At 47.4% G+C, this 27,803-nt stretch overlaps 1 protein-coding gene across 3 annotated transcripts; it reads right to left on the reverse strand.

Moving 5' to 3' along the window:
• Edem2 (ER degradation enhancer, mannosidase alpha-like 2) lies at positions 1 to 27,803 on the reverse strand. Of its 3 annotated transcripts, NM_145537.2 has the most exons (11): positions 27,559 to 27,803; positions 27,219 to 27,329; positions 24,963 to 25,002; positions 20,760 to 20,865; positions 16,592 to 16,717; positions 14,338 to 14,549; positions 11,666 to 11,807; positions 9,172 to 9,296; positions 7,260 to 7,404; positions 3,983 to 4,104; positions 1 to 920 (listed from the first exon to the last, which is right to left on the reverse strand). In NM_145537.2, the coding sequence occupies exons 1-11, from the start codon at positions 27,663 to 27,665 to the stop codon at positions 423 to 425; spliced, it is 1,734 nt and encodes a 577-aa protein (NP_663512.2). In that variant the 5' UTR covers positions 27,666 to 27,803; the 3' UTR covers positions 1 to 422. The 3 variants fall into 3 exon arrangements, 2 of the variants coding, with proteins under 2 accessions (NP_663512.2, XP_030102389.1); XM_030246529.1 differs by lacking the exon at positions 14,338 to 14,549 and having other exon boundaries at positions 345 to 920; positions 27,559 to 27,790; XR_866205.2 differs by lacking the exons at positions 1 to 920; positions 3,983 to 4,104 and adding an exon at positions 11,040 to 11,451 and having other exon boundaries at positions 7,321 to 7,404; positions 27,559 to 27,798.

Here is a 27,803-nt window from a genome sequence, read left to right on the forward strand (position 1 = left end):
CCATAGACTGACTTGTTTATTTTTCTCTACCGGAATCTAGTTCCAACAAGAACGAAACCCGTTTCCTTTGTGTGCTGCTGACTCTCTGCAGTTATGGCTGTCACCCAAGGGTGCTTAATAAACCTGTATTGCCTGGAAGGCCACATGGATAAAGGGGACAACTAAAAGTTGAAAGCGCATGTTGGAAAAACCGACAAAGAAATAAACGGTGGTGACATCTCCTTCCTCAAAGATACCAGGAAAGGAAGAGAGATCCAATTTTTAGCCCTGGGGGCTCTGAACTGTCTTGGTGTATAAGCACAAAACTTATTTTTTAAGTGAAATTTTATCAAGAATCCAGCATGTAAAACCTGATAGCCAAAAGCAGATTTATTATTAGAGCTTAGTCTCAAAAAAATAAAAATTAGAAAATTATCCAGTGGCTATGAGGAGTCTAGGAAAACCTGGCCTAGCAATGCCAGCTTAGAGGTGAAGGGCTGGCTGGGGCAGCTGAGAAGCGGGGTTCGCTGCTGGGCAGGCTGCTTCTCCCTGGGCTGGTTTGCAGGTGAGGAGAGCGTGGCTGGCCCTGACTGGGGCTCCCAGGGCCCCGACCTCACTGTCTTCCTCTGAGCTCTCTTTGGCCTGCTCTGTTTGAGGGAGTAGAACTCCTTTATCAAGTCCTCCACTTCCCACTGCTCCTCCTTGAGCCTCCGGCAGCAGTGCAAGGCAGCAGGGTCAATGGGGTGAGCCTCCGTGTTGAAGATGTAGCCCCCGGCTCCTAGGATGCACTCCCCATGGGGAGTCATCACAGAGTCAAAGGTGGAGCCATTGTTGTGGATGAAGTTGTTTGGGTGGAACAGAAGATAGAGGTATTTCACAGTTTCAGCCAGGAAGAAAGACTCCATGCGGTTGTCAAGCTTGTGGTCCCGGAGGTCCTTGATCTGTGGCAGGATGGAAGAAGCAGAAGAGAGTCAGAGCAGAACACGGTCTGGGCGTACGGGTCAGGCAGCCACCTTTATTAATTGCTCTGCTGCTGAGGGCTTTTGGGTGAATCACTTCTCGCAGTTTCATTCCTTCCAAGCCACCAGCACCTCTCACCTGAATCACCACAGACAGAGCTTCCTGCCTCCATCTCTCCCCTGAGGTACTCTTAGACAGTGGGTCAGACCTCTTCCTGCTGGGATGCTTTCCTGGCAGTTCCAGACACAGAGCACACTCTCACCTGAGGGTCTTTGCGAAGTTTTTTTGCACACAGAACCCAGGAAGTGAAGGAGCCAGCTAAGAGGCTGACGGGGAACAGAAGCGCCTCTGCCCCTCTGCCTCTCAACTCCCTCAACTCTGCTGTCTCTCTTTACCCTTTATTGCCACTGTATCACCTGTTCACCTCAGACACAGACAGATGTAACTCCTGTGTGATGTAGAATATGTAACCTGAGAGTCGATATTATTAGTTAAGATCAGAATAAAGAAATCTGGGCTGTAGAGATGGCTCAGCAGTTAAGAACACTGGCTGCTCTTCCAGAGGTCCTGAGTTCAATTTCCAGCAACCACATGGTGGCCCACAACCATCTGTAATGGGGTCTGATGCCCTCTTCTGGTGTGTCTGAAGACAGCTAAAATTTACTCATATAAATAAAATAAAAAAAATAGAATAAAGAAATTTGTGTTTGCCAACAGACAGCTATCAGTGGAACCTGGGGAACTTGGCAAGCTGCAGCCAATGAAATCTATGTAGCTTATAAATTTATCATTAAATAAATCATGACACTATGGAAGGACATCACACATCCATTTGTCTCTGACACGGTGCTCATGACAAACAGTGACACAGTATTACTGACCTGACCCTTCTTTGATAAGCATCAGGATTTTACTACTGCAAATAACTAACTAGGGGTCAGCTGTAGAAAAACTTAAAAGTTTACAGGCAGAGATTAGTAGGATAATTTACTACAAATTACTTTTAGCTTCTTAGATTTACCAATACATCTCAGCAAAAGTAATTCTCAGTGGGCATTTAGCTTGCACAATCTGTGACTCAATGAAAGGCCAAGTCAGATTTTCTTCCCTGTTTGACAAAGACTGAAGGGCTGTTCCCATCATGCACCTTGGCAGGCCTCCTTTTCATGGAAACGAGCTTTGTCTTCCCAGTGGACGGCTTGCTTGGTGTTTCAGAGAACTGAACACACAGGAAGCCGAAACAAACCATGCTTTATTATCCTATTCACTGCAGGTCCTCTCTGTCACAGAATGAGTCTAGCAGGGGTGCAGCTCTGTGGCAGAGCTCTTACCCAGCATACACCAGGCCCTGGGTTCAATCTTTAGCATCACGAAGAGAACAAAGTACACCTATTTGTACTTCATTTACAAAATTTTATTTATTTATACAATTTGTCACATTACAAAATTTTAGAGTTTTGTTGTTTTATTTTGAAATCCACACCCCAACACAAACCCTTTAGACTCTCAGGAAATTCTCAGCATATTTTCTTTTACATCTCTCTCTTTTTTTGTTTTTTGTTTTGTTTTGTTTTTTTCGAGACAGGGTTTCTCTGTATAGCCCTGGCTGTCCTCGAACTCAGAAATCCTCCTGCCTCTGCCACCCGAGTGTTGAGATTAAAGGCGTGCGCCACCACCGCCCGGCCTTTTACATCTCTTTTTGTGTACACAGTGTCTGTCTGTCGCCTGTTGGGGACTGTAAGGATGTCAGTTCGCTCTCTCTCTCTCTCTCTCTCTCTCTCTCTCTCTCTCTCTCTCAGAGCTGCTGGGGTGCTATTTCTAAAGTACAAAGCAGATGATGGTACTGCTCTGTTGTAGATCCTACCAATGCTCTCAGCCCAAGCCAGCCCTAGTCCTCTCTCTCCTGTGCTGTGCAGGTTCTACATGACCCGGCCCTGTCCTTCAGACCGCCAGCTTCCCTCCCTGCCCCATCTCCACACAGCCACACTACACTAGCTTGCTTTCTCTCCCAGACACATACATTTTCCTATTTTTCCAACTAAAATGTAAGCTCATGAGAGCAAGGGTTCTGGTCTGCCTGTGTCTCTAACTCATGGCCTAGAACAGTGCCTGGCACATGAAAGCCATATTTGTTTACTAAGGTGCCATGTTGGAATATAGTGCTATAGGACTCTACATTTCCTCTAAGAGTCACTTAAAGCCGGGCGGTGGTGGCGCACGCCTTTAATCCCAGCACTCGGGAGGCAGAGGCAGGTGGATTTCTGAGTTTGAGGCCAGCCTGGTCTACGGAATGAGTTCCAGGACAACCAGAGCTATACAGAGAAACCCTGTCTCGAAAAAACAAAAAAAACAAAAAACAACAACAACAACAAAAGTCACTTAAAAAGCCCTCTGACAAACTTTGTATAAACATCACCTTGCAAAGCACATATTCTAACAGATGGAGCGCAGACGCAGGCATAGGCAGGCCAGGGGCTTAGGGTCTAATCTACCTTGATAGCTAGGCCCCAGCCATTTGTAAAACTCTGGTTGAACTATGAGAATACCAGTAACTATGACAGTTTGGCTTCTAAAAGTAAATTAACTTGTTTCTTTATATGTCTGCCTGTCCTGGGGACCCCATGTAAAGGCCACCACGCACGATGCTTTATCAGTCACCTAACATTCTTCTACTGTCTACTCACTGCCTACCCTAGCAATGACAAACTGCAGGCCAAAGAGAAACTTCCAACCCCCTCCCACACTCCTGTCTGTGTGTCCTGTATCTACACCAGCTTGTAAGACGACACTGGGCTCTAAGTCTAGAGGCCCCCTCTGCAGAATCTTTCCCCAAATAAGGCCTGGACTGTCCTGAGTCACTGTGTCTTCCCTCCTAGCTAACCTTTCACACTTCCACCAGACACATGGCCTTCAGCAAGCTTCTCTGTTCATGACTTTACAACTACTTCCTTCTGGTACTAAAGCTCCAATACTGTCAAACCATGATGGCCTTTGAGACGCCAGAGGAAACACTTCCAACTCCCCGAACCCCTGAAACACTTACCGTGGCAAATCCACACTCCACCTTGCTGATTTTCTCAATGGATTCCACAGCGTCTCTCCCAAGTTCTAAGAGAGTGGGATCCCCAGTGGCGCGGTAGAGGTACATTGCGCTCTCGATGAGCTCTGTAAAGCCAAGCAGGACCTTCTCAGTGACTGACAGGCATGGCATGGGGCCTGCTCAGGGAAGCCAGTGGAGGCCTCCTCCCCTCCATACCTGGCCCCCAGAACGCCCCTGGAGAGAATCATGGCACAGCTTTTGGGACTACTTGGTGAACTGCAAACAGTGCTACTAGCAAAGCTTATGAATTTATTATTAAATAGATCCTGACACAGTGGAAAGACTGAGTGTGCTCAGGCTTACTCTTCAGAACTAAGATGCACCAACTCTGGTACTCAGTGTAGTGCAGCAGACTCCCGTCTCCTAGGAAGAGAGGCAGCCAGGCTTCTCCTAGGCAGAGAAGGCAGGCAGCAGAGGTTGTGACCGAAATTGTCTGTGGCCTCCCTGACCTCGGCAGCACACACAGCTGTCTGACTGGCAGCTATTCCCAGCAGTGATGTGATAAGAACACCATGGACCATAGTTTTAGGAAGGGGCATCTGCCCAACATGTGAAAGGCACTGAGGGTGATTCACAGCACCACAGGGGAAAAAAATTAAGTACAAGTTAGTTGGGCGTGGTGGCACACACCTAAAATCCCAGCACTTGGGCAATAACAACATGAGGATCAGGAGTTCTAAATCACCCTTACCAGTACAGTGAGTTCAAGGCTAGCCTGAGCTATGTGAGACTATGAGAAGATGTTGAAGATGCTCTGAAGGGTCCTATTCTATAGTCAGGGTCCTATTCTATAGCCATATACATACACGTGTGTGTGTGTGTGTGTGTGTGTGTGTGTGTGTGTGTAAATATATATACAAATATGGGGAAAATGTTTTTCTGCTGCTGATAACCTCAGTGGGTAGAAGTAAAAGAGAGTTCATTATATCTACTCTCTTTCTTCCTTTCTTTCTTTCTTCTTCCTCTCTCTTTCTTTCTTTCTTTCTTTCTTTCTTTCTTTCTTTCTTTCTTTCTTTCTTTCTCTCTCTCTCTCCTTTCTTTCTCTCTCTCCTTTCTCTTTCTTTCCTTCTTTCTTTTCTTTCTCTTTCTTTCTTTTCTTTCTTTCTCTCTCTCTCTCTCTCTCTTTCTAGTTTTTTTGAGAGAGGGTTTCTCTGTGTAGCCCTGGCTGTCCTGGAACTCACTCTATTGAGCAGGCTGGCCTTGAACTCAGAGACTTGCCTACCTCTGCCTCCTGAGCACTGGGATTATGGGATTATAGGCATGCGCCACTGCCACACACCTTCATTTTGCTTTCTACCTTGATACCTACCTTTTCTCAAATGAAAGACCCTGTCCCCTCCCTCCTGTCACCTCTGCCTGGCTGTGTTCCTCCTGATGAACTCTAGCTTTCACCCATCCACTCAGACCCTCGTTCTGTAGTGCCAGGGAACACAGCCAGGGCGGTGCGTAGGCAAGGCACACACGCCACCTACCACTGAGCTATGTCCACAGAATACTCTTACTCTGGAGAACAAGTCTCTGGCTGTCTCGTGTGCTCTCCCGAACCTGCCTCCCTTCATCCCACAGTCTTCTGCTGGCTTTCTAGGGTGCATTCCAGGGCAGATGAACACGCACAGAAAAGACAGTGCTCTCCTGGGAGGCCTCCCTCTGCTGCCAGCAGCTGGCTGGGTCAAGGCCAACTTTTTCTTTTTCTCACACAAGGACCTAGTGTGTGAGCCAGTACTCTGCTGTATGCCTCCCCAGGCAACTCTGAAGCGCAGTCCAGGGAGGTGAAGGCCTCTAAAGGACTTCAGGCTAGGTTCTTTAAGTACCATCAAAGACTCAGAACACAGTCCGCTCATTGGCCAGCTTGGCTTCAGAACAGCACCCTGTCTCTCACCTGCCATGGTTCAGGGGAAGGAGAGGTGACTCAACTACTGCACTCCTAGAATTCCTGCAGTGATTGCGCTCCCTGCCCTGGTGGTGACTAGGCCAAGGTTAGAGAACCACTGGACCCAATGACTATATGGGGATTTCTTAGAAGACCCAATGCTGAAACTGCATCTGAGCATTTGATATGTAGTTGAAACTCTGAGTTTTATCTTACCTCCTGGAAATGATAAATATGACTGATTTTTCCAAAGTTTCCTTCCTTTTTTTTTTTATAAGAAAAAAACTGTACCTCTTTAAATAATTTATTTATTTTTTTATTTTGTGTGCATTAGTATTTTTTCAGCATGTATGTCTGTATGAGGGCATTGGATTCCCTGATACTGGAGTTACAGACAGTTGTGAGCTACTGTGTGGCTGCTGGGAATTGAAGTGAGGTCCTCTGGAAGAGCAGTCATGACCTGTGAGCCATCTCTCCAACCTCCTCAAAAGTTTTGTTGTTTTTTTTTTAAAACAAAACAAAACAAAACAAAACAACAACAACAAAAACGACATGAGAACAAATGTCTGAGAAACACCAAGAACTGCAGAGCCCCTGTGTGACCTCTGACCCCTCTCCCAGCATCACTGTACTGGTCTCTCTACTCCCAAGCTCCTGCATTCCCTGGAGCAAGAGGAGGGAAGGAATGGGGCACAGAGCACAGAACAGTGGGAGGCAGGAGGAATGTTAGTCTTGTGGCTCACGGGGAATTCAGGTGGCAAGGGAGGACGTGCAGAGACTACCATGCCCAGACAACCATAATGTGGCCTGGCTGACGCTGGGCCATGTGCCTACCTGCTGACCAAGCTTGGCCTCTCTCCCTAGTTCTTCCCTCCCCACAGAGGACATCAGAACTGGTGTTCAGTCTGTGATCCTCTCCTTGACTCTGAGCTCGCAAGGATGAGACACGGTGACCTTGGACTCAATGGCCCAGTCCCATACGGTAGAAGTGTACTTTACACAAACCACTGACAGAAGAGGCCATTAGTTTGTGATGTCCTGGTGTCAGAAGACCCCAGGACTCAGCCTGACTGGCATCTCTTTCCTTTCTTGTATCTCCAAGTTTGAAAGAGCATGAGACTTAGATGGGAGACCTGCACTTAACAGCCTTGGGCAAGCCACTTTAACCCAGAAGAACTCAGTCTCCATAGTTAACAGGAAAACAGTTGAGAGCTGTGAGAGAAGGTAGGGAAGGAGCGGGGGGGGGGGGGAGCACCTGTGAACAGTTAGGGGGCGGGGGAGCACCTGTGAACGGTTAGGGCGTGAAGAACTAGAGCTGCAGGTGGACCATGGACCAAAGACCCTGCTTACCCGGTCGGAGTGGGTAGCCTTCTCGCTTCTCCACTGTGTATCCCTGAGGAATGTTGTAGAATTCTGGCAGCCCCCCAAACTGCTTCCATACAGTGTAGTAGTTGAGAAAGGTCCTCATGGCATTGTCAATGTCTCCAATAAGGCTCTGTGGGAAAAAATGCTCATCAGGTCAGTGGACTCAGGCAGAGAGCCCACAGGGAAAACTTCACAGTCAGTCACTCTCAAGGAAACGGCAGAGCTGATGTCAGTGATGATGTCGACCACTGATGGCAGCTCGGAGCCACAAAGTGAACGTCTCTGGGCCTTGTCCCTTAGACATAAAATTCAGCAGCTATCTGATACCTTGAGGATCTGAGATTCCATATTAAGTCTCTGGACATCTATGGTCAGGCTTTTACTTTGGCCAGCTGGTCTAAAATTCTAAGCACAGGGGAGAGGCTGAGCATGAACGCTAAGACTCACAAGGATTCCACACCTCCAGCCGACAGCCATGTTACCAGCGGGCTTTATAAACTTTCCAAGTTTCTTTACGTAGACGTAAGGAAATGAGTGTGAGGTGGTCCTGCACCACACACAGCTTTCTGAACACTGCTCTGCACTTTGCCTATCTGTTCAATCATATTTCTCAGTTTTCTTCCATGAATACCAAGAGGGTCCTTCTGTTTCTACAGCTGCACAGCATTCTGTCACCTAGACGGTAGTTGAACCCATTCTATAAGTACTCATCTGGCTTGCTGCCAGTCTTTTGCCATTTTTTTAAACAATTAATGCTGCAACAAATACTGCCTGTGTGTCACTTGAAGCATATGAAAATGTCTCTGTGAGACAAATACCCAGATAGAGAATTTGTGGATCAGAGGATATAAATTACTGTTAGGACTATTTAAAGAGTCCTCTATCTATCTATCTATCTATCTATCTATCTATCTATCTATCTATCTATCTATCTATCTATCTCTCCATCTTTCTTTTTTTCAGACAGGGTTTTACCATATGATTCTGTTTGCCCTGGATCTCACTATGTAGATCAGGCTGACCTTGAACTCACAGAGATCCACTTACCTCTGCCTCCTAAGTACTGAAATTAAAGGTATATGCCACCATGGCTGGGTCACTTACCTATTTTTTAAAATTCTACGTAAGTATTTTTAAATTGTAATTGTTACTCCCAGTGGTTTACTGTAGTGCAACAGCAACCTTTGTTTCTTCGTGTTTCCTTGACTCTCTATGTGTGCACGCACGTTCCTGTGCATGTGTGTGTGTGTATAAACAAGGTTGGCTGTCCATTCCCACAGCCTCTTAAGTGTCTTTCTCTTAACACTTGGGAGGTAGAGGCAGGGGGACCAGAAGCTCAGGGTCACTCTCCATTACAAAGTAAACTCAAGGCCAGTGTGGGATATGCTTGGTCCTGACTCAGAGCAAAAGCAAACAAAAGGCATGTTTAGATTATTAAATATTTAGATTATTAAATATTTTGGTAGGTGAAATACTTTGGTGTAGGTAGGGGTAGATTAGATGGGCTCTAAGGTCCCTTCTAACTATAACTCTATCCTACTGTATTAGGGGAAAAAAATCAGGATAGTGGGCAGAGCAGGCCACTGTGTCAAGGAGGGAATTTGAAAGAAATGCCCAGTGGAAAAGCAGCTGTTGCCAGCAGCCGTCTGTTCCTGCACGGCCTGGAGCAACGCTGTGAGATGCTGCAGGAGCACTAAACCCACAGCCAACTGGGAAGTCAGCTCCTCTGCTCCCCGTGGAAAGCCCGTTTAGGTCAGATCTGTCTGGCTTGTTTTGGTTCTTCCTTCCTCACACTGCCCCAGAGTACTCCGGCAACCAAAGTTCCTCATTTGCTACATCAGAGTAAGCCTGGCTTCTCACACCACAGGGAAACGTCACTCTCTCAGACAAGTCCTACCTGAAGGCCAGGCCAGTAGGCCTCCAAGGACTGGAAGACAGGCATTGACACGGTCCCCTTGTACATCTGCACCCAGAGGTACCAGTCATCGAAGTGCGTGTAATTCCGGATGGCTTTGTTGTACTCTGCATGGCGGGGGAAGACACAATGGACACAGGTGACTGAAGAGACAGACAAGCCTCGACAACGGAAGCAGAAGCATGCAGATGCTCTGAAATGCTGTGCAGTGCCCAACCGTGAAGCAGATCGGGATACATCAGGCAGGCGCACTAGACAGGAACGTGTGATCGAAAGCCCAGGCTTACGCCCAGCTCCTCCTGTTCCATATGCTGGCTATGACCTGGGGCAAATGGTCCTCTCACCTTAGCCTCAGGCCTACTTATTCTGTGTTAATTTGGGAAAGTATCTGGTTTTCAACAAGACAAAAGTCTCCCCATTGGAGCAGATGTGTCAGTGGGAAGCTGAGGTGACATTTCTCCCCTAGGACGTGAGTCAAGAGTTTAGTTTTGTGTTCACTGCAGAATTCCCACCCCTAGGACAATGCATAATAAATATACATAATAAATATAATCTGGACAAACCAAATGCAGACACCAATCATACGCTATGTCTAAAATGTAGTAATAAGAATTAAACAAGCCATGCTCACAGCTTGGCGCAGTGGTTGGTATCTCAATGGTACCCAGTAAATATGCACCAAATAAATCAACAGTAGCTGTGACAGCTGTCACTGTGTGCCTGACAGCCCTGCATGAGAGTTATAATAGTGTCTGCTGGCCTGAAAGGTCAACGTATTTACTCACCAGGTAAATGTGACCTACTGTATAGCTTAAAGGACTGCTGAAATGAGAACTTTGGTTTCTTAAAAAAAAAAAAAAAAAAACAAGACACAGAAATGTTACAGGAACATGTTTTTGTTTTGATCCCAGGCGTGGGATGTGGACCTGCTTTTCCACAGCAGCTGACTATGGTTTGTTCTGTGTTCTAGCATGGGAGTGTGCCAGCCTGGTCTACAGAGTGAGTTCCAGGACAGCCAGGGCTACACAGAGAAACCCTGTCTCAAAACACACACCACCACCACCACCAAAGTAAAGAAAGAAATGAAAAGATGAATATCCTGGATATTGGATATCCTGACAGTGAAGATCAAACTTGCCCCTAGTCAGCAGAAAGTCATCTAATGATACTGACATCACCTTCCCCCTCGTGCCTTTCTCTCCTACCTCGTGTTGGGGGATGGAAGGGTAGGATAGGAGTGGAGTAAGGTGGTAGGAAAAGGAACCCAGAAAGTAGCCAGAAGTCTGGCTGTAGACTGGGAGAAACCCAGAAATGAGTAAGGCACAGGGCAGATGCCAAAGGCTCAGTACTCAGAGGAGATGCATACTGCTAACTAGGCAGGTCATGTAAGCTAAACTCTGAAGGGAGGATGGAACGGAGATACATGAAGACACACCAGGAGAAGCAAGCACCATGTGAAGTGGCCAGGAGGTAGGGAATCCAGACCAGTCAGAGAAATCAGTATCTCCAACAGCCTGAAAGGTTGACGTGTAACGGTTCCCTCCAAGATTAAAGCCTTCCATGTTGGAGGGAAGCTCATTCAGACACAGGTTAGAAAAGAAGTGAGAGCTGGGCGTGGTGCACTCGGGAGGCAGAGGCAGGCAGGTTTCTGAGTTTGAGGCCAGCCTGGTCTACAGAGTGAGTTCCAGGACAGCCAGGGCTATACAGAGAAACCCTGTCTTGAAAAACAAAAACTTTTGTGAGCTCTCACTCATGCTGGGGTGGGCTTTGGTGATGCAGGTATCTTTGAGTCATTTCTGCTCCTGTAAGTAACCCCTCACTTATTTCTATGTAACCCCAATAAAACTCACTATTCACCAAGATGGATCTTGATGGTGTCCGTATGCCACTGGTTCCCTATCTGGGAGATGTTTGTTCTTGTATCCTCAGGAATAGTGTCACACAACAGAGGCAGAGGTAGGAAAATAAAGAGTTTAAGGTTATCCTTGGCTACAAAGAATTTAAGACAAGTCTAGGCTATATGAGGCTGACTCAAAACCAGAAATACATAAATAAGTAAGTAAAACAAATAGAAACAAAACTTAAACCAAACAAAACCATAAAACAGGGGGCTGGTGAGATGGCTCAGAGGTTAAGAGCACTGGCTGCTCTTCCAGAGGTCCTGAGTTCAGTTTCCAGCATCCACATGGTGGCTCAAAACCATCTAGAGTGAGATCTGGTACCCTCTTCTTCTGGCCCGTAAGTGTATATGCAGGCAAAACACTGTATAAATAATAAATAAATCTTTTTTAGAAAACAAACAGACCATAAAACAGAAAAAGAAACTATGAAGAGGCACAGTGTGCATGAAGACCCTCAGTGGCTCTGGATGCAGAACGGGTAGGTTCTGTAGGCACTTGGCAGTAATGTGACACACACAATAGAGCACAATCAACAGGAGAGCCATAGGAGAAGCCCCCTTACCCGGCCCCTTTACCTAGGAACATGGCCATGAGTTTCTTATCCTGAAGAAGGATGGCTCCTTTTACCAGGTACTCAAAATAGGAATCCACACCAGCCCCGATGCCTGCATCCTGGGCCACCCACTTGCCAGTGAGCACATCGATGTGATTGCCAACCTACAAGAGAAACACAACCCTCAGGATGGACACACTCAGCACTCTGCCCTGTAAGACGCCAGGCAGGCACCTCGGTACTTCCTTAAGACATGCACCTTTGGAGGAGGGCATGAGGCTGCACCACAGCTAGCCTTCCTGCGCGTCTCTGCTGGGGAGACACGGCTCGTGCACATTTGAAAGGACTTAGCACATTAGACAAAAATGAGAAAGAAAGAATGACCTAACATATTCGCTCTGGCTTAGAGAGAGTGTAGGTGAGAGATGAGAACTGGTTTCTAGAATCTGTCTTGGACTCAAGGCAAGTTTGTGACTCCAGTGTCTAGAAACTCAAGAGAGCTGGGCGTGAAGCTCGGCAGTAGAAAGTCTGCTTAGCATCTGCAAGACCCCAGTTCCATCCTCAGTATCAAAAAGCCAAAAGCAAAACAGTTCACGCATGCACACGCACACGCACACGCACACGCATACATGCGCATGCACACACACACACACACACACACACACACACACACACACACACGCACACACAGAAACAAATTCAGGAAAGACTTAGGAAGCTGAGAGAGAAGTTGCTTCTATGGAAAGGAATTAGACAGCTGGGGGGCTGGGATCAGAGGGGACTCCACCAGTGTCACTGGGTACCTTTTGTGTATGCTTTGGCCTTTGAACCCCATGACTATAAAGCCTTCTAAAGTTAAACATGAAAAGAGTTTCCCAAATAACTTGGACTCTCCTGGGAGCCTCACTTCAGCTGGTTTACAATCAACTGAGAAGATACAACTAAGCATTCTGTGTTCCTTCAGGACCCCTCATCTAGGAAGACTGAACGACCTTCATTTGGAAGGCGAGTTCCTGGAAATACCAGTATGGGAGGAAGGGGTAAGTGGAACAGGCAGGGAAGCAACCATCTCGTGAGGGATCAGGCAGGTGCCACTGGAGGTCACTGAGGGCAACTCTGCTGGGATCTGGAAACAGATACAGAAGATGCCCCTCAGAGTGAGCGCACACAGACACCACAGTGTCAGTCACGGTGGAGAACTGTTCACGGCACGTGGGACTTCCAGCCAAAAGCAAAGCAGAGTAGTCTCCCACCTTTTTGCCCAAAGCCCACAGGGATGGTAAAGGAGAAGGGGTACGGATGGGGTGCCATCAAAGTCCACCATGGTTCCCAGGCTGTAGCAAAACTTGGCTGCAGTGGACTAAGGATGTTATCGTGGGCCTCCAGAGGGGCATCTAAAAGGATTTCCTGATGCCTCAGACATGCTCCACTCTCTAAACTGCCAGCACAGAACTCTGCATAAAGTCACTTTTAAACACAAGGAGTTATAGTGGCTCGGCATAGTCTTTAATACAGTAACATCACTGCTGGAATATCTGAGGACCAGCGAGGTTCAACAGCCTTGCAGCAGGGCCACAGCTTGAATCCAGTGAAGCTCGGCAGTAGAATGTCTGCTTAGCATCTGCAAGACCTGAACTGAATCCAGTGTCACTGTCCTAATTGCTGTCAGGGCCACTGCTTTATCCATGGTAGGATTTGCTTAGCTCTGAGGGTTAGCTGGCCTGGAATGTCTTCAACTTCTATTTATTAATAGGAACTGAAGGGAAAATGAAGCCCTCGGGTCAAATATGCTTGGGAAAGAGATTCCTTTACCATTGCAATTAATAACTTTTATTCTGTTCAAGTTCTTCATGACTAAAAATAGTTAAAAAAAAAATCCGGATGCCATATGCAAGAATCCCCTAACGTAACTGTTCTGGAAACATTCTGTTTTCACAGAGCAGCCATTGAACATCTCTCAGCACCAGTGTTTGAGGAGGAAACACAGCTTTGCAATGGCCAGGTGAGCTGATAACCCACGGTCAGTGAGTCAGGGGTGTGGAGTGTATGACTCCGTCCTAGAATTAAGAGAGGCTCAGGCTCACAGTGTACCATAACCCTGTTCCCTCCAAGGATGAGACATCTGCCTCTCTTCCCTCCTGTGCCAGCCAGTTTTAGGTCAACTTCACACAGCTAGAGTCATTTTGGAGGGCAGAACCTCAACTGAAGAAATGCCCCTAGCAGACTGGCCTCTGAGCAAGCGTGTGGCATTTCTTCATGACTGAAGACTGATGGAGAAGTTTCCACTGTGGGCAGTGGAGCCCTTGGGCTGGTGATCCTGGGTGCTCTAAGAAAGCTAGCTGAGCAAGCCATAGGTAGCAAGCCAGTGATCGGCACTCCCCCATGGCCTCTGAATCAGTTTCTGCCTCAAGCTCCTGCCCTGACTTCCCTGGATGACAGACTACAAGATGAAATAAATCCATTCCACCCCAGCTGTTTTTGGTCATGGTGTTTTATCACTGCATCAGAAACCCCTTCTGTGGCAACTTCTGTGGCAAAGTATAAAGGGAGGCTCAGTCTACGTTTGGTTCCCTGGACCACACCTACAATCGCTGTAAGATTCCCTTGGCTGGCCTCATTCCTTAGACCTCTGGGTCTCATAAATGGGGGACACAGAAGCCTGGGCTCACACAAGAAATCCAAGAGCTGACCTACCAGCCCGATATCTGACCGGCTCTCCCAGAGACGCATCAGGGCCACTCTGGCCACATCTTCAAACACAGGGTCACCGGTGAGGCTGCTCAGGGTAGCAAATTCCACAATGAAGGTCCCAATCCCTGCTGTACAGGTAACAGGGGTCTCTCCAGGGTTCACGCCATGAAGCAGGTTCACAGTTCCATAGGGCATGCCCGTGGGGGTCTGAAATGCTAAACCGTCAGAAACTTATGACTCCAGGTAGAAGAAGAGAGATGGGCGGTTAGAACCCAAGCTTTGGGCCTCAGTCAGCCCTGCTTTCTTTTTTTTCCTAGGTGTTATATCTGAGCCAGAGAAAGATAATATGTCTCATTGCAGGACCCTGAACTGCCTAACCCAGATGCTGTCAAACACTATACCTTGGGTTCCCACTGTGGTAAGGAGAGCTGGAAAGAGCTGAGCTCCCAGCTGCCACGCTCCATACCGCATGTTAGCCGGCACAACTTTTTATTTTACTACTTTTCACACGATGCCTTCCAAAGCCTGGCGGATAACTGAGTGTGAGGCAGGCAAGGTTTACGCTTTAGGCTGAAGTGGGGCCATTCTGGAAGTTACTCACAGACTCTCACCAAATGAAACAGACTGGCAGAGGAGTCGATTTTAGATCCCTGATTTGAATAAAAGTTCAGGGACAAAATTATTTTTAAAATAAAATCTAAAAATAGGAACCAACCAAACCACTGGTACAATACGACCCCTACTTACAGGTGGGAGCATCACGCCAGTGACAAGCGACTCAGCTAAAGGTCACACAGGAGAGTCATACAGAGAAGGAACTGGAAATGCCTGCCCGGACCTCACCCCTTCAAATCCAGCCCAGGGCTCTGCCCATCCTATCCCACGTCCAGGGAAGAACTTGACAATGAGCCTAGGATAGAGGTTTCCTCTCCAGGCCCAAAGGTCAACCACGTCAGGGCAGTCTACACGTCACCAAATTGTGAACTAAGTTGTCAAAACTCATAAACGCTATAAGCACCAGATCTGCTGTCTGCTGGAGGAATGAAACCTGCTTTCTGGCACAGGGCAGGCAAGGGGAAAGGACCATGAGCAAGAAAAGGCTCAAAGAAATATTCTAGGGACAGGCAGGAAGTATTAAAGCAAGGGTCAGAGAATCCTCTGAGACCCACACTGCTGCTGGCTTTCTAATTACTCAATATGGACTTTAGAATATGTATATTACTCACTGCAAATCACTTTTAAATGGGGAAAAAAACAGAAGGGGCAATAAGGATGAATCACACGGCTGTGAGCCATGGGCTGTGAGACCTGAACCCAGCTGGCCCTCTCGCTTGGACCTCCCTGGGGCTGAGAGGCGAATGCTGCACTTGAGAGACAAATAAGTGAGGTGGCCAAGAAGCTAGCGGAGTGCATGCAGCCGCAGTCACGTGTCTGGGCGTGAGATCCCTAGACTTCTACCACACCCAGAAGGGAACACAGTGTCCAGCTGACACGGCCGAGCTCAGCGTTGATGGCCCCACTGGATAAAAAACAGTGAGGCTTGGCTTGAAGTCCTGAACATGGCTTAATCACAGAAACAAATCCCTCTTATCTGGGCCAAGCATCTTCTCCCGTCTAACCTTAGATTAGCCATCTAATAGGCACATCTAGCAGGTAAGAACTATGGTTAGCAGAGAAACTGAGCCATGGAGCAGGAGAGGGATGTGGTCAAGATGCCAGGTGGCAGAGGAATGCCTAGAACTCACAGCTCCTGATGCTTGGACCAAAGCTATTCCCTGGGGTCCTCTTACCCTAGCATCCTGTGGCTTGGGAGGGGCCAGAGGGCTCACTGAAGCAAATGTAAGGACCACGAACCTATGAGACTCACTTCTGGCCTATACCTGCAGACAGTAGTAATATCAGCTTAGCCAGCCTGAGCCAACACCCTCAGCAGGCCTGAAAATGCTTAGGACTCTGCTGCTTTCTACAGTGAGAACTCCTCTGATTTTCATTGTGGGTGGTTTCTAAAGGGCCAGAAGTAAAAATTTGAGGTTAAAAAAAAAAAAAATCAGGGAAAAATTTCAGCATTATCATTTTCACCTCCAGCAAGAGAAGACTAGAGCCAGACATGGTGGTCAGCTCAGCTCTGGAGACAGAGGCAGGGCTGTCAAAATCTCAAGGTAAGCCCTGTCTATATAGTGAGTTACCAGCCAGCCAGAGCCCCATAGTGAGTCCCCCCTCCCCCCCCCCCCCGCCCCCATCTCTGCCTGGCTCTTACCTGGGAGGAGTTTCCGGGCTGCTTCCTCCGCCATCCTGAGGAGAGGCCCAGAACAAGGCCACCCGGCTTCCACCTCCACACCGGCCTTCTTTGACAAGAGATGAGCAGAAAGGAGTCCTCCTACCACTGAAGATGGCAGAAAACACAGCTGTCAGGGTCCTAAGGACCAGTTTCTCTCTTACGCAAACTACAACTGTACCTCACTAGGAAGGAGCTAATGAAAACGCCATTTCTACCCAAGAAGAGTGACATACACCTCTAATCCCAGTGCCTGGGAAGTAGAGAGTATTTAAAGCTAGCCTGGACTATATAGTGAGATCCTGCCTTGAAAAACAAACAATTCTATTGGCTTTCATAGTGCCACAAGGTGCTATGCAGACTGGAGAAAAGTGTCAATACACAACTCAGCAACGAACCCTGAATGCTGCAGTACCGACCTGTCTACCAAGACTGTTCACTGGTGCAACACTGGCATGGGACTCGTGGAGTAACCAACCACTTTCTGATTAGGTTTGAGGCTTGCTCCACAGGGGAAAATTTATATCTTCATAACATAAACTTGATCAAAAGCCCATGGTGAGGGAGGTCACAGGTTCCCAGAGTGAACCTACTACTGTTGGCTCACTATATAGGCACATTATCAAACGCCTTTCAAATATTTATTTTTATACTCACAGATCAGTACTGCAGAAAGAGCTTCTCTGAAAGTAGTCAGTATTGTAGCACTCCACTTATTCTCCATGCACAGACCAGAGTTCATAACTGGTCAAAGTGGCGAGAGGAAGTGCCTGCTGAGTTCTTAACCCTCAACACAGCATCTAGATCACACTCAGTCCACAGAGCATCTGGACCACACTCACTCAGCAGCATCTGGACCACACTCACTCAGCAGCATCTGGATCACACTCACTCAGCAGCATCTGGACCACACTCACTCCACAGAGCATCTGGACCACACTCACTCAGCAGCATCTGGATCACACTCACTCAGCAGCATCTGGATCACACTCACTCAGCAGCATCTGGACCACACTTACTCAGCAGCATCTGGATCACACTCAGTCCACAGAGCACCTGGATCACACTCACTCCACAGAGCATCTGGACCATACTCACACCACAGAGCATCTGGACCACACTCACTCCACAGAGCATCTGGACCACACTCACTCAGCAGCATCTGGATCACACTCAGTCCACAGAGCATCTGGACCATAGTCAAGGCTTGGAAGAGACATGGAGTGAATGCAAAAGGCATGGAGAGAAGTAAGTGCTGGGACATGATATGGCCCCTGCACTCCTGACCTCACAACACCAGTGGTTACCTGCACAGTGCCAGGCTAGTAAGCATCCCTTTATGAATGGGACAGGAGCTCACATGGCTCCAGCCCTACCTGAGCAACCACTGGTAACTGATGGCTCTGAGGGCTAGGGAATCATTTTCTTCAGTGGTTTGGCCGCTGGTAGGCTGCCCATGCTTGAATGGATGGCCACAAAACCATGGGCAGGCAGCATTAACTAGATATGAAGGGTAGTGGAGGAAGTATTGGGGGCAGGTTCTGGAGGGAGTGAGAAGAGGGATTTGAGTTGGATATAACCAAGGTATAGTATACACATCTATGACATTTTCAAAGGATGCATTTTTAAAGGACTATCCAGATAGGTCAGTGAGTGAAGGCACCCGCTGCCAGGCCTGAAAACCTGAGTTCCATCCCCAGCCCCACATGGTGGGAGAAGAGAAGTTGTTCTCTGTCCTCCACACATATACTGTGTCTTTGGGTTCACTCACACCATACAATAAATGAGTAAATGTAATACACCTTAAAAAAATTAAAATATTTTAAAGCAGTGGTTCTCAACCCTCCTAACTCGGTGACCCTTAGTACAGTTCCTCATACTGTAGTGACCCCCAACCATAACATTATTTTTGTTTTTACTTCATAATTGTAATTTTGCTACTCATATGAGTCATGACATCATTTTTTTTCTGATGGTCTTAGACAACCCCTGTGAAAGCCATTCGACTCCCAAAGGGGTCTGGGACCCATAGGTTGACAACTACTGTTTTAGAATAATCAATAAAGTCACCCTTAATTCCACCTATTTGATAACATTAACAAAGTTTTTCCCTTGGTGGGTCACAGAACAGTGACCACCTTTTGAAGCCCCCAGTACAGACCAGGTTCTAGGTGATGCTGCCCCATCTTGCAGACATGAATTTTAAGGTTCAGAGAAGCAAACTGACTTGCTCTGGGTTACCTGTCTGACAGCTGGTAGGACGGCCTGCCCAATTCTAAAGCTCTGCTCCCTTCAGCTTGTCACTCTTCTGTTACCATGTCAGAAGATGAGAAGACACTTGTCATTACCCCCATCTTTTCTTTTGACTTATCACACAATATTCAGGACGTATAATGGAGACAGTGATTCTGTGACTGGAAATACACGCTAACCAGATACCAGGAAGTGCCCTCAGACAAAACATAACCTGTGGCCTTGAGCTCTGGGTCTCCCTTCTTCCTGCCTATGAGGAACTGAGACAAAGCACTGGGGCAAGTCTGACAGAAGGTAGAGAGAATATCGTTAGCAGAAGCTATGCCTGCAGTGATAAAATCTCCCAAAGACCAAGGCAGTGAGGCAAAGACATTTTCATGCAATCGAAACCTAAGAAAGTTTGCCTACGGCACAGCCACACAAAGGAAAACTCTCAAGCTCTCTAGAGAAAGGCGGAGCCCACATAAGACCTGAGACACTGAAGCACTGTCAGAAGGTGGTAGGTGACAGGGTGGGAGTTGGCTCAGCTTTTACAGTGCGTGCCTGGTAAGTGTGAATATCCGAATCCCACCCTTAACATCCACATAAACAGAGTGTGAAGGTGCACACTCACTCATAGGCCCCATGCTGAGGAAGCTCCTGGCCCTGTCAGCCTAGCACAGTCAGCAAGGCCCAGGTCCCAGTGAGAGCCTGTCTCGGAAAACAAGGTGAACCGCTGCTGCTGAGAAACACGGGAGCTGACCCTGGCTATACACATGCACACACACTTGCAGGAACACACACGCATGCACGGTGCTAAATACACGAGTAAACCTAAAGTTCAACTGTAAAGAACTAAACGTGGAACTATAGACCGTGTGTCAAGATGTTCTCCGAGGTGTGTCTATCATTTAGGAAGAATATAATTAATTTCTCACCACTTCTAGACTTAGGTAAGTTGTTCGTTCGATTTGTTAGGGAAACTATTTTAAAAGAACTATGCACAACTTTAACATTAATAAAAGGGAAAATGGGAGCTGGGTGCGGCGGTTGACGCCTATGATCTCAGCGCTCTGCAGGCCGAGGCAAAAGGATGACTGAGTACTGCATAGTGAGCTGGGATCTGGCCTTGGCAACAGTGTGAGACCAAGTCTCAAAAAAATCCAAAAACAAACAGACAGAAAGTAGGGTGTGGTGGTGCATGGCTTTAAACCTAGCACTAGGGAGGCAGAGACGGCAGATATTTGAGTTTGTAGACCACATAGCCAGTTTCTGACCAGCCAGAGTTATCATAGTATGACTATGTCTCAAAAAGCAAAAAAACAATAAAAGAAAATAAACCAAATCAAAAAACATTTCAATTATCCCACAAAGGTCTACTGGCTACAATAACCTCCAAGAAGGCAGAGTTATACCTTGCTTGCTCAAACTCCAAATAAATGTTATTTACCCTATGTCAAAGTTTGAATACGTTTGGCCCAGGGAGTGGCACTATTTGGAGGTGTGGCCTTGTTGGAGTAGGTGTGTCACTGTGGGTGTGGGCTTTAAGACCCTCATCCTAGCTGCCTGGAAGTCAGTATTCTACTAGTAGCCTTCAGATGAAAATGAAGAACTCTCAGCTCCTCCTGCACCATGCCTGCCTGGATGCTGCCATGCTGCTGCCTTGATGATAATGAACTGGACCTCTGAACTTGGAAGCCTGCCCCAGTTAAATGTTGTTTTTATAAGCATTGCCTTGGTCATGGTGTCTGTTCACAGCAGTAGAACCCTGACTAAGACATCCCGGAAGGCAGCACCGCTGTCAGTCACTAGTCTGGAGCAGTGCCCTGGAAAGAGGACTCTTGAAGGCCTCGCCTGCCATTCTGCTTGTCAGTGACAACTCCAATCTCTCCTACAGGCCCTAAAAAGCAACCCTTACCTCGGATGTTGGTTTCGAACACAGAGGCGTTCACGTCGATATCAAAGTCCACATTGTCCTGAAGAACCTCCACTACTCTTTGGAATTCAGAGGTATTCCCCAAAATCTGGAATGAAAGAGAACCCTGACCACGTGGCTCCTCTGGGCACGGAAACAGTTCAGGTGCTGGTGTGACCCACACTTTTCAGTCAGAACCTCTCTGTCCTGGGTTCGGGTACACTGAGCCAGCAACCTCGCAGAAACCCAGCCCGCGTGGTTTCCTGGCGCCCATTTAAAGGGATCCCACATAAACAAAGCGGGGATCGGAAGTGGACAGCAATTGTTTCTACCTCTCTGTCCTCCCCACTTTGTGGAAAACAGCACCAGCTGCTTCCCAGTCCTCTTTATCCCAAAGCCTCTGCCACAGAGGCCAAGAACCCTGGCACTACCGTTCCCCGCCTCCTTCGCGGTGTCGCCCTAACCGGGGTCCTTGTGAAGTACACCTTTGGGAACAAATCTTTTCCTGATGGCAGATATGGCTAGCATGGTTTCTATTCTGCCCCTGCTTTTCTGCCTTGCAAGCAGACTCAGTTTCTGGTGTGGTGGCAGCTGTGTTTCACCACGGGGTAAAACATGAGAATAAAAGCCAACGACGGGTGACTAGGAAGGGACAAAGAGCCTGTCTCTGATGGCATCGTCGAGTAGCTGACTCATTGCTAAAAGAAAAAAGAAATTACCTTTTGGCTTTTCTTTTCCTTTTTGAAAATGTTATTTGCGTGTGTGAGTGTTTTGCCTCCATAGTCAAGAGTGCCACGTTGGCACTTGCTGCTCTTGGAGGAGAGAAGTGTGTGGGGTGAGGTGGGGTGGGTCTCCTCCCACTGGAGTTGCAGATGGCTGTGAGCTACCGTATGGGTACTGAGACCGAAACTTAGGTCCTCTGCGAGAGTAACAGTTCTCTTAACCACTGAGCCACCTCTCCAGCCCCCAAACCGTATGCTTAAAGGATGAGTCGCATTTTCATGTAGCTTTGTGGTTCTTATCCATCTGAGGTTGATGGGGATTGAACTCATGGCTGCATGCAGAAGGCAAGTAGTCTATCGCCTAAACCATATCCTTTCCTTTACTTGGGAAAATAAATCTGGTTAAATCTAGTCCAATGCTAGATATGTATATGTGCATCTACATATATACTTGTATATACATATATGTGTTGTATATGAATATACATACATGGAGAGAGAGAGGGGATAGGGGAGGGGAGAGAAGGAGAGAGAGGAGGAGGGAGGGAGGGAGAGAACAAACTTGTTTGTTTGAGATGTTCTCGTACAGACCAGGCTGGCCTCGAACTCACTATGTAAGGCAAGAATGGCCTCGGACTGCTGATGTTCCCGACTCCAACTATCGCTGCGTTTACAGTCACGTGCCACCCCACCTAGCTTGACACATAATATTACCGTTTTTTCTGCTATTATCACCCCAAATTTCCCTTGAATACTCTTCTTCCCAGAGTCACTCCTGTAATTCAGGACCCCATGTCCCCAGCTGTGGAGTGGGTGTCTTACTGGTATCAGCCGTAATACCATACCCCTTTACCAGAGACAGTTCGGGAATATATATGTGACCCAAGCCTGACCTATGAAGACTTACTGCTTGGACTAAGGGGGAAGGGTGCTTCTTTGAACATACTGTTTCTTAAACTTGCGAAGAAGGAGATAGGAATGGCAATTGGCTGACCGACCTTTTATGGAGACTGAGAACACAGCAGCCAAGAAAGCAGAGATAAAAGGTGGAAGGGGACTCTGATTGACGTCATTTGTCTGTCTGGATCGGGTCTGAGGTCAGCCTTGACCTGGGCTTTTTAGTTATCTGATTCAGTAAGTTTGTCTTCTTATCTCAGTCAGTTGAATCGAGGTTCTGCAATTTGTAGCCCAGACAATTCCTGACTATCCCAACACTCAGTTTCTCTAGGACCTGGAGCCAGCCTACCTCTGTCCTGTCTCTTTCACCATTCACCTTCCTCTGTGCCCAGTCTTCCTCAGTTTCCTGTTTCCTCCACCAGAAGTAGCTCCCTCCTACGTCTTCCATTTATAAATCCAAGCCTTCCCTGGCCTGTGTCACCTACTCTAGGATGCCTGGTACTTCTCTCAACCTTTTCTTCTTCTAAAAGTCCTTCTGAGCTCTATGTATTCTACTGTTAGGGTCTCCGTTCCCCTTCACAACAGCAGAGGCATCTCCCATTCTTGTACTTCCTCAGAGTGCCAGACACAGCTCAGGAAGCAATTACTTGGCAAATGTGGTGAATGAGAACACAAATCTTGTTTACAAGGCGGCCAGTGATCTCAAAGCTGTCATCTCACCACTTCCTGACTTGTACGTAAGAGATGCCAGTGGAGCTCCTGTATTGTCCAGTGAATGATCACAATGCGGTGAAGTGGAGCGTCCACCTCCAGACCCCACATACCCTTCTCTCTCTCAACCCCAGCACACTGCCTCCCTTCCACTCACCCGCTTTACTCTCCTGCCACAAAGCCTCCATGCTAGCTGGCCTACAGCACCCTCTTCTATCACCTTCCCAGTTACTGCCAGCTTCTCCGTCAAATTCTAACTCCAGCTGCACATCACTGCCTCAGAGAAGTTCTCCAAAATCCTTGGCTAGGTCAGATCGGTGTTTGTTGTTTGTTTAGGGTTTTTTTTTTTTTTTGAGATAGTTTCTTTTATATAGCTCTAGCTGTCCTGGAACTCACTCCACAGGTCACTCCTTGACCTCAGAGATCAGCCTGCCTCTGCTTCTTCTTTCTGAGTGCCAGAGCTAAAGGCACACACCAGATCATTTTGTGTTTGGGCCTTTGCAATACAAAGCTTTGGCCTCAATATGTGGTTATCATCTTTTATTGCTATTTTTTGATCCTGGTGCTAACATCTCAAACTCCAGGTAAGTGTAGATCATTTCTGTTTGAACCTACCATTTTGACTTCAAAGTTTAGCACCATGCTTGGTACATAGCTGTCCTCAATAAATATTTGATAGATTGATAGATAGATAGAAACATACAAATTAACATTAAACAAAAAGTATAAGCCAAACCATATCTACGTAGTGTTCATAGTCATATAAATACTATAGATGTATAAAAATGAGAAGTGGCCAGGCATACTGGTAAATCTTTATAATCTCAGCACTTGGGAGGCTGAGGCAAGAGGATTACCAAGTTTGAGGTCTTCCTGGCTAAACAACAAAACCCTGGAAGGGAGTAAGCAGGGCAGAAGGCAATCAAGGATTGGTGTCACATAAAGTTAAGTTTAGGTCCGAGTTCTGTTTTTACCTTTCTCAGCATTGCATTCCTAAGAATCCTATTTCCTCAGCTGTAAAAAGGAATAAAAGAATGAACTAATAAAGCCAGGAGACTATGGGAAGGGACTAAATAGCACAATGCATGTGTTGCAATTTGAGTAAGAAGCAATCATGACAAGCTGCGCGAAGCCTAGGTTCCCAGGAGGCAGCACAGGTTATGGAAACCTTATCAAGTGGAGGAAGTAAGTTGGGGGTGGGAGGCACAACTTGGGGTGGGTACCTTGTCCTTGGCCCATTCCTGTCTCCTGATCTCTGACTCCTATCAACCATGAGACAAAGCATCATCTCTCTGCCACATTATTGCCCAAGCACATGGGGTAGGCCACCGTGTATGAGGCCTCTGGGACTGTGAGCCAAAATACATTCTTCCTCCTTTTAAGATGTTCTCTCTCTCTCTCTCTCTCTCTCTCTCTCTCTCTCTCTCTCTCTCTCTCTCTCTCTCTCTCGTGTGGTCGCCGCGATGATAGAAAGTGACTAGTATAACCTGTAAAGGACTTCGTACAAGCCATGTATGTGACAGAGTGGTTGGCTTTGTTATTCTCTTTTTGTCACTGCACGTGGCTAACTAGAATATAATAAGCTTTTGAAAAGGACGGTGTCAATGTCCCTCTGTCTCTCACTGAGCTATGCATGTCTACCACAGGCCCCCTGCAAATATTTGCTCAACGAACAAATGAACCTGTGCGAGTTGGTTTCTCTTGGAACTTGGCATTCCCTCCTATGCAGTTGGGTAACCAGAGTCTGGTGGCTCAGAATCATGAGATGAAAGGCCTAGGGGAGGAATTTACTTTGCACCCACAGACAAGCTATTAAAAGAGGAAGGATGTCGGTTGGGCAATGACAGAGTGGGAAACAAACAGATGGGATACTTACCAGCAAGGTGTCCAGGGCATCAATTAGCGTCAGAGAAAAACTGTGAAAAGACAAAAAAGTCCCGCTGCTTCATAAGAACATCAAACACCAGATTCACAACTGCCCAGATCTAAGCGAGGCATAGCCATGTCCCTATCCATCCCACTTACAGTTATAACAGAGGAATCAGAGGGAAACTCCGAGTCCCTTGACTGCCTGGTGCAGCAGTACTGTAATTAACAGGTCACCTATGTCTCCTGGCATTCTTCCCTACTATAGAGAGGCAGCACGGAATTACGGCGTGGTAAGAGTTGGGGAATGTGTTACGTATGACATCAAAAGACTAGAAACTACCAGTTGCTCACAAGTTGAAGAGTGACAGACAAACGGATACAAACAAGTACAAATGTATGACATTATTAAGGTTATCGGGAGTTCTGTGTACTAACAAGATGATCATGCTGTTCAGTGGAAAACACGGTGTATGAAGTAAGCCACACAGCATGTTTTCATCTGCATTTCACAGTGCTGGGAGGGGGCTGGACAGACAGCTCAGGGCTTGAGAGCCCTTACTGCTCTTGGAGAGGACCTGAGTTTAGTTCCCAGCAGCAATGTGGGGGTTCACAGCTGCTAGCAACTTCAGTTCCAGGGACTCTAGCCAGGAGCCCCCACAGGCTCCTGCACACATATGGTGTGCCTAAATTCATGCAAAGCAAACACATATACTACTAATAAAATTTAAAAAGCCATACTGACAGAAAGCAAATGTGCTGCTGTTAGGGCCAGTAACCACAGAGGGATAATACATAAGGCGCACTTTTTTTTAGGTTAAAGAAGTATTCTTCTATCTGCTAGTTGTGATGGTGATTACTATACATTTTAAAGGGGGTACTTTATTACATGGCAATTATACCTTTAATAAGGTGATTTTTTTTTTACAAAGATACACAGTAGCCAGGTGTGAGATATGCCTGCAGTCCCAGCACGGGGGGTGGGGGGATGATAGGGATTCAGAAGGCCTGAGAGTTTAAAACTAGTCTGGGCCATATAGCAAGATCCTGTCTCAATAAACACATAACACGTATATGCACACCTGTGTAATTGTATAAACTGAGAACATTCTACAATGATCTACAGGACATACACAGGTTGTAGACCTAAGGAATGAGATACTCAGCAAGCATGACTCTATCCTGCTCAGTGAGCCATGTGTTTGCACTTGCTTTCTGTTCCAACTAAGAAATAAAAATTGGCACACGTTCCTAGCTTACTTGCCTAGCCCCTGGCATCAGAGAGCATGCTATCACGTATAAATATTTGTAGTACGAGGATAATGAGGCAGGGGTGAGAGGGAGCACCTGCAATCCAGCACCTGGGAAGGAGAGGCAGGAGCACCCCAAGTTCATGGTCATTGTTGGCGATGTGGTAAGTCTGAGGCCAGCCTGAGCTATGTGAGACCTATCTCAAACAAGCAAGCAAGCAAGAAATAAAAGACCTCAGCAACTGGAGAGATGGCTCAGTGGTTGAGAGCACTGGTTGATCATCTCATACCCACAGGGCACCTCACACTGTCTGTAGTTCAAGTTCCAGGGAACCTGACACCCTCACATGGTTATAGATACAGGCAAACAGCCAGTGCGCACTAAATCAATAAATCATTCTATAAAAACGAAGCAAAACAAAACAAAACAAAAACCAACTCAGGATTACAGCCCTAGTGTCAGTTTTGGCTAATGCAATGATTCTTTGCTCGACTGGGTTCTTTATTCCAGTGAAAATGAAAAGATGATATGGTAACACAGAATTACTAAACGAAAATGAATCAGGTGACTTGTATGTATGGCGGTGAGAGGAGTTGGTATGAAGCTAGACGGGAAATATTTTTCAGTCATAAAGAGTACACCAACTACAAAGGGTCTTAACTGTGGGGAGAATAACGTTCCTCCTGGGCCTGTGCGCCCACCTATAAAATGAAGGAGTTGAGTTTCCTGACTCCCGGGAGTTTTTTCAAAATATTTTGTGACTCCAGAAATGTCCCCAAGTCCTCATACGTGGTTGCCTGTTCGGCTGAGGTGAGTCCAGAGGGCTAGCCTGCCAAGTTAAGCCAAGACTTTTTTGTACTGTGAAAAGCTGTGTAGTTCTGACAGCGCTGGTTTGGACTGAGGGGACGGGGTTGAATCAGCCCAGGTCGGAAACTTTCCACAATCAGTGAGACCATGAAGCCACCAGCCCTCCTATGATCCCGGCCAACCCCCTTGGCCCTCAAGCTGGCTCTACCTGCCCCAGGTGTCGTGCCCATCACAGGTGAGAGGTCTCAGCTCATCGTAGGGAAAGGCATTTTCCAGGTAACTGTCGTAGGCGTGGTAGAACATGGCCTTGACTCGCTCCCTGGTTCGAGGGATGAGAAATAAGGTAGGGGGCCAGAACACAAAACCAGGCGGGAGAAAGGACCAGACACAGGACGGAGAATGGGAACCACAAAATGATTTCTGCCGAGGGCCCAGCAGCGGGACCAGAGCACGTCAGGGTGGGGGTCCTGGGGTGGAGGGAAGGGAAGGGACCCGGTGGGCGCTTGCCACTCCCCAGCCGTAGAGAGCGGGAGCCTGGCCCCCTTCACCTGTAGTGGGCGGGGTCGGGCGCGGTGCCGTCGGGGCCTGGCGCACCATGGTGCAGGGGTAGCAGCACGCACACGAGGCCGAGCGGGATGAGTAGCCGGAAAGGCATAGAGCTCGTGTCCTGTCAGTGCCGCCGCAGCAGCTGCAGCCACCGCCACCAGCTCATCCTCCGAGCCGCGGCTGGTTCTTCCGGGGATACGCACCACGACGCCTGCGCGTTGGGCAAGAAGCCTCTCACTTCCTGACT

This window comes from Mus musculus, chromosome 2, assembly GCF_000001635.26.
Source record: "Mus musculus strain C57BL/6J chromosome 2, GRCm38.p6 C57BL/6J".
NCBI classification, from domain to species: Eukaryota; Metazoa; Chordata; class Mammalia; order Rodentia; family Muridae; genus Mus; species Mus musculus.